Consider the following 7423-nt stretch of genomic DNA (forward strand, 5'->3'; position numbering starts at 1 on the left):
AAAAGAATGAGACAAAACAAAACAAAGAACACCTTCCCAGAAGTTCTGCCATTTAAAATCCTCTTCGTTGCCAGGCATGGGGGAACAAGCCTTTAATTCCAGCACTCTATAAGGCAAATCTCTTGAGTTTGAAGCCAGGTCCTCCTGGTCTACCCTGGGAGTTCCAGGACAGCAAAGGACTTTGTCTTAAAAGAAAAAAAAGAAAAAAAAAAAAGGAACAAAAACATAAGGTCCATTTAGTAAAGCAATTATAGTAGGTAGTGATTTTTCTTTTCTTTTTTTCTTCTTTTTTTTTAAGGCAGAGTCTCACTACACAGTCTAGGCTGGCCTCAAATTCACAGAGATGCTCTTGCCTTTGTCTCCCAAATGCAAGGATTAAAGGCCTGTGTTACCATGCCTGGCCCAAAAGCCCATCATTTTTGTTGGATGTATTGATAAGAGTCCTACAACATTTTCAGTAACTTCATGTTAGACACACGACAAATAGAACATGAGAAATAAATGACTTTTAACAACTAGGGATGGGTCTGGGAGATAGTTTGGGTAATAAAATGCATATCTTCCTTGCAAGCATGAGGACTTCAGTTCAATTCCCAGAAACCATTTTAAAAAACAAAACAAACAAAACAAAATGACAACAAAAAGCAAACCAAACCAAACCAAAAACCCAGAGCCTGGAGTGATGGCTCATTGCTCAGTGGTTAGGACTTACAGTTCTTGCTCTTTCAAAGGACCTGGGTTAGGTTTTCAGCACACACACACACACACACACACACACACACACACACACACACACACGTTGGCTGACAAACTCTAGTTACAGGGCACCTGTATACAGCTCTTCTAGTGTATAAATCAAATACAGCTTTTAAAAACAAAAGCAAAGCCAAAATCCAGGCCAATGCTCAACCCTATCTCAAAAACAAAAACAAATTTGAAAAGGTAACAGTGAACGACACTCAGGATTGTCCTCCAGCCTCCACATGTACGTGCACATGTACACCCACACATAAAAGAACTCTTGCTCCCATAGACTGAAAGTCATGGTGGCAAATACCTGTAAACGCAGCTTTGGGGAGGCAGAGGGAAGAGGGCCACCACCAAGCCTGGTCTACACTGAGCTCAGGCAAGCACAGACAATCTCAAACAAAGAAACAAACAAAGGGTGCATGTAGAGCAGAGGGAGGGAGAAAGAAAGGGCAAGAGAAAGTATCCATCAAAAGGAAAACTTAGTTGAAGAGCAGGCGAGAACTAGAAGGTTAATTTGAAGGTTTATCAGAGGTGGAGGCTGGAAGATAGCTGTTAATTCTGGCCACCCTTGGATACACCAATGAAAGAATAATTAAAAAAAAGTAAAATAAAATAGGTGGGGTGGTGAGATGGCTCAGTGGGTTAAGGCACTCTCTACCAACGCTACAACTTGAATTCAGTCCCTAGGGACCCATGTGGTGGAAGGAGAAACCTGACTCCTCCAAAATGTTCTCTCTCTCTCTCTCTCTCTCTCTCTCTCTCTCTCATACACACACACACAATCTCCCTCTCTCTCTCTCACACACTCACACACACACACACACACAACAAATGTAGCTAAAAAAAAAACCCTAGCCGTCATTTAAAACCATATTACCTTGCATATATATAAACTCCAAAATTAGGAGAGTGAGATATGCTTAGTACCTGAAAGGGACAATTAGTCTAGTCTAATGCCTCATTCATTCATTCACTCACTTATTCATTCATTCATAAGCAAGACCTTGCTATGTGGCCCAAGTCAGTCTCCAACTCTAGGGGTCAGGAAAACTGCCTGTCTCAGCCTCCTGAGTACTTAGCAATGGGCCTAATAACTCACTGAAAAAAAAAATCACTTACTGTCTTGGGTACTTCATAAAAATTTACCTTTATAAGAATCAGTTTCTAAAAATATAATCTTTATATTTATTTCATGTGTACAGATGTTTTGCATTCATGTATGCCTGTGCACCACGTATGTGCAGCTCCTGTGGAGCCCAGAACTACAGATATCTGGAAGCCACTACGAAGGTGCTCAGAATTGAACAAGGTCCTTTGGAAGAGCAGCCTGTGCTCTTAACCATGAAGCCATCTCCCCAGTTTCAACTTATAAGTTTGACAGTCCTATATAACCCAAGTTTCAGTCAGATAACCACTGGATTTAACACGAGAAAACTCAAGGGTTAATAACAGAAAATTGTAAGCTAAAGTTAGTGCAGAACAGACTGGCAAGGAACTGAGGTAAGCCTCCAAATTAATCTCTGAGTTGTGGTCTCTGCCTTCTTTGGTTTTTCTCTTTTAAGGGATCATCTACATTCTGATCTGGGACTCATGCTTCATGTTACTGCTATTTCTCTCAACACAATCAACTACTCCTTCTCAACCTGCTCTGGAATTGCACACTGCCTCTGCAAACATTCCACTCCTCTGGTATCCCATGTACACCCAAAGAGCAGTTAACAATTTTAACATGTTCCAGAGACAAATCTCAAACAGAAGCTCAAGATAAGGGAGAATCTGTGGGCGTTCCTAAGCAGAAAATCTGGTCTCCTTAAGAAAATACTTGTTCCTACAATTTCGACCTTCTTCAGCATACAACCTTTTGACCAGTAAGTAGTGGCATGACCCCATCTCCTTAGTGTTACTAACAATGGTACCTACCCAGTATCTCCCAATCCGTGAAGGAAAATAACCTAAAAGAGAAGAAAAAATAAGCTCACACTGGACTGTTACAGCTTTAGTTAAGTTACAAAAGCGAATGCAGGTCCTAAAAACTTACAACAGAGCACTATCCCACAAGCTTATTAATTTCTTACACCCCTTCCTTTTAATCTCTAAAATAAAACGCCGTTTTAGCACTCAGAGGTGCTCACAGTCGATAAAGATAGCTGTCTCAAAAGTCAAGTCACGAAAGCCTCACGCACAGAGTCGGAATTTTTCATCACAAAAGTTTCCGAGAGCAAAAGTTAATCTGAGCCCCTGCGGCACAGACATTCGCCGCAGGTCGGCTGTTTCAGCACCGGACCTCGGACTTGCTTCACGGGTGGGGGTAGGAGCGCTAGGCAGGCAGGCAAGCGGCGCCCCGCCGGCTCCAATCCCCGGCCCGGACCCCAGAGGAGCCCGCGGGGCGGCGCGAACGCAACCACGCGCGGCGGCCTGGGTCTCGCTGGAGCCCCAGGCCCCGTCGCCTCCACTCACCGCGGCGGTGGCCTTCCGGGCGGCGGGCACAACGGCGGGCATCGGGGCGGACATGTTGTTGCCGCACATCCACCGGCTGGCGGACAGCGCGTCGGAAGCGGAAGGGAGCTCGGGCTCCCGGCAGCCGAAGGGCGTGCGAGCCGAGAGTCCCAGCCCGCCCCTCCGGGCGCGCGCTCAGGCGCGTGCGCGCCCCCGCGCCGCCCTGCCCTGTTCCGCACGCTCGACCCCGAGCTCGCGCCCCGACTCGGCCGCGCGTGCGCGTCACAATGAGGCTTCGGCGCGGACCCGGAGCAGAGTGCTGCTACTGACCACTTCGCCGTCCTTCCACGCGCGCAGGTCCTGGAGCAGCGGCGCGTGGCTGGGATCGCGGCTGGGTGGGGCGACCTCTTGCTGTGGTCCCCTGTGCGTTTGACTCCCGAATGCACTTCCCCAGGCAGGTCAACTAAAGGGCAGATATTAATTGAGATATAACCGTTTTGAACACGAGGCTAAATGGCCACCCTTCTGCACGGCGCTGAATTTCTTGCATACATAGGATGTATAACTAGAGAACGGTTAATGGCAAACATCTAAGGCCAAAACGCCGCGACCTTCAGAAGTCTCCAATTAAGTGAGGAAACCAAATATACAGTTTTTAGGGAACATTTTTTTTTAAGACTGTTTGGGAAGGAGTTGGTGAACCAAAGACTTGCCCATGAATAGTGAAATAGTGAAAAGTTTGAACATTCTCAAAAATGTTGATGACAATTTTCAAAAAAACAATAGTAATGGAACTCACAAGACTTATACCACTATATATTTTTGTGTTTTTGAGACAGGGTTTGTCTGTGTAGCCTTGGCTGTCCTGGAACTGGCTTTGCAAACCAGGCAGGCCTCGAACTCAAGTAAATCTGCCTGCCTCTACCTCCTGAGTGAGTTTGCCACCACGGCCAGCGATGATACTATATATTTAAGTCAATTTGTGAGGTCTTTGTGACTTTAAAAGAAAACACAACTGTCTTTAGCTCTCATTCCGAACATAATATGATCCAAATCACTGTTAGGTAAGTTTCTCTATAATGAAATATGTAGAATTCCAGAGGCTACCATTATCCCACTAGAGAGGACAAGAATACATCAAGTTGGGGTGCTTGTCATCTGCAGATTCTCCTATCTCAAAGTCACCAGTTCCTGCAATTTTTCTGGAGTTCTGTATCCTCCAATGAGCTTGCTTGTTCTGTTCTGAATGATCTCTTTCTTCCCCGGGTAAGGGAATGAAGTAAATATAAAATTTAGAAGAAAAAAAAGTTATTCAGATGACTTGATTGTACAAAATAAAAAGTAAAGTCACCAACAAGAAAATTCAGCAGTATAGCCATACTAGGTCAGTACACACATAGAAAAGTGTTGGAGTTCAAGAGTCATCCACAAACTACACGAACACCAGTGTCACTCAGACAGGGATGGTTTATTGAATGTACACCCTAAGACTGATCAATCAGGACTGAAGCTCAGATTTTAGAGGCTGAGACTACAAACATCTTTCTCTGTCAGCTTATAAGGGAAAAAAAAAAACCACAAAAAGTACAGTGAGCTCATACGGAGGTGGAGGAAGTGCTGCCCAGTGGTTGGCGCTGGTCAAGTCATTTTAGACATAACTGTCATTTTGACCTTTACTTTGGTAGGTCCTACATAAAGCTTTGTGGAATGTCTTAAGATTAACAGACCTCATACAGAACTTAAAGGATATGTGATCAGCATGACCTTGCTCTGAGTCTGGTTATTTTTCTGTGTCAATGACTGGCAGGCGTATTATAGCAGCAGTGTGAAATAGCTGGCAGACATGGGACAAAATGGCTACAGTTGTGCCAGGGGAGGGGTAGGCCTCAACACAAAGTATATTTCTAGAGATAAGCAACAGCTGGTTGATTGTGTAGCAATACAAAACATCACAGTAGAGATTTACAACTATAAGGTTTTAAAAACACGCTATTGAATCTGACAGATGAAATGCCATGCAGATTGCAGCCGAGTATAGTATACACTCATGAAACCATGATTACCAGTATGGTAAACACCAGCCTCACCTCTCATTTCCTCCCACCCTTTCCATCATTACTGTGGGTTTCATTTTTATTTTACACAGAATACTACATAAAATGTACCTTCCTAGTAGTTTAAGTATCTTGGTGCTCTTGTCAAATTCGTTGACTTCACACGCACTAGTTTATTTTTGGTGTGGTGTTTATGTTTCCCTTTTTTTCTGTAAAAAAAAAAAAACTTTAAAATTTTGATACTGTATCTTGACCCTATTGGTCTTTTCAGGTAGTATAAGCACTTTAATAATATTAATTTTTCAATCCATAGAAATAGGCTATCTTTCCATCTGTACCTTCATGCCTGATTTCACTAGTGTCATTGGCATACAGAATTTAAAGTCTTGTTCTAGATTGACTTGTATTTTGTTTTTACATGTAGTGACATTTATTTATTGAGTGTTAGAAGACAGCTCTTGAGACTTAATTCTTTCACTGCATGAGTTCCAAGGCTGGAACTCAGGTTGGTGCACCCTCAGGCCCTGTTTTTTTTGTTTTTTATGCTATTGCAAATAGGATTGTTTTCTTAATTTCTTTTTCTGATAGTCGTCGTTAGTGTATATTAACATAACTAGCTTTAATATAACTTTATATTTTGAAAATTTACTGAATTTGTTACTTGGATCTAGCAGGTTTTTTTGTTTTTTGTTTTTTGTTTTTTTGATGGAGGCTCTAGGATCTTCTAACAGTGACGTTTGCAGACTGAGGTAATTTTACTTTATATAAACAAAACGGTAAAGTATTAATTAGACCTATATCAACAAAAGTATTGATACCTAGGTGAAGAAAAGACAACTGAATAGGAAGATCCAATATTATATAAATTATCAATTTTCTCAGAATTAATATAATATGTAATCCCCACTAAAAGAACTATACGTTTTATGTAATAACAATTACATTTAAATGTTCTGTAAGATGACTTTTAAATTTTATAATTATAAAAGTCACAAAAATGGTAAAATAATCGTGCAGAGGTATTCAGATATTTGGAAAGAAATAGAGAACCCAGAGACTACTGCTCAGAATGGCCACGCAAGAAACAACTGTAAGGTGTGTCTATACCATTTCCAGGGCGGCTGCTTCCGTCAGGCTAGGGTGTCTCAGAACTCTATTGGGGGTCCTCCTTCATGGCCGCAGAGCACCTCCGTGCCTCCAACCCTCACCTTCAAAACACTGGCACTGCTGAGATGTTTGTGGTCTTAGAGAAAATATTCACTGATCAAAGATACTGGGTATGTGTTAAGTATTAGTGATTATATTGTCAGATACAATGCAGTGAGGTTGTTCAAGCAGAAGAAATGGTGGTGTTTTTTGAGGTCTAAAGGGTTTATCTCTGTACTCAGAACCAGACACTGTTGTTTTGTGTTTGAGAATGATTTAGAGAGTATTGTAAAGAAAGCAGAAGGGGCTGGAGAGATGGCTCAGTGGTTAAGAGCACTGACTGCTCTGCCAAAGGTCCTGAGTTCAAATCCCAGCAACTACATGGTGGCCCACAACCATCTGTAATGCACTCTTCTGGTGTGTCTGAAGACAGCTGCAGTGTATTCATATATAATAAATAAAATGTAGGGGCTGGGGATTTAGCTCAGTGGTAGAGCGCTTACCTAGGAAGCCCAAGGCCCTGGGTTCGGTCCCCAGCTCCGAAAAAAAGAACCAAAAATAAATAAATAAATAAATAAATAAATAAATAAAATGTAAAAAAGAAAGAAAGCAGAAACCACGTGGACATAAATAAATAAATAAATAAATAAATAAATAAAATGTAAAAAAGAAAGAAAGCAGAAACCACGTGGACATTCCAGTTAGCAAGGAGCAGCTTGAAGGTTCTTGATATTGCTGTCAACACAGACCACAGGACATGGTGAAGGAATGATTCCTCCGATCTGTATGAGAACAAATGCAGACTCTCATCAAGGAATGACTGGTCATTGTGACAGCTTATCTTAGTTGTCAACTTAACCACATCTGGAATCAGCTAAGACTCGAGCTTGATTGGATAATTTGATCAAGTGGGAAGACTCACCCTAAATCTGGGCCACTTCTTCTGGTGGTAGAAGAATAGAGTGTGGTGGCTCAAAAGGATCTGAAAGGCAAAGGCAGGTGAACTGCTGTGGCTTTGAGGCCAGTGTGGTCTACAT

General features: G+C 42.2%; 1 protein-coding gene across 9 annotated transcripts in view; it reads right to left on the minus strand.

Annotated features, from left to right (window-relative positions):
- The window catches only part of Lypla1 (lysophospholipase 1), a 29161-nt gene extending 25737 nt beyond the window's left edge, over positions 1-3424 (minus strand). For 4 of the 9 annotated variants that reach the window (XM_039109305.2, XM_039109306.2, XM_063287186.1 and 1 more), the window contains exons 1-2: positions 3208-3424; positions 2671-2702 (exon numbers count right to left, since the gene is read on the minus strand). In XM_039109305.2, the coding sequence (XP_038965233.1) occupies positions 2671-2702; positions 3208-3276 (101 nt within the window). In that variant the 5' untranslated portion in view covers positions 3277-3424. Of the gene's footprint in view, positions 1-32; positions 186-2670; positions 2703-3207 lie in introns of those variants that run through there. The other 5 variants (NM_013006.2, XM_063287187.1, XM_063287189.1 and 2 more) reach the window with 5 other exon arrangements.
- Between the last annotated feature and the right edge of the window lie 3999 nt (positions 3425-7423).

The sequence above is a fragment of the Rattus norvegicus genome, chromosome 5 (genome assembly GCF_036323735.1).
Source record: "Rattus norvegicus strain BN/NHsdMcwi chromosome 5, GRCr8, whole genome shotgun sequence".
Lineage (NCBI taxonomy): Eukaryota > Metazoa > Chordata > Mammalia > Rodentia > Muridae > Rattus > Rattus norvegicus.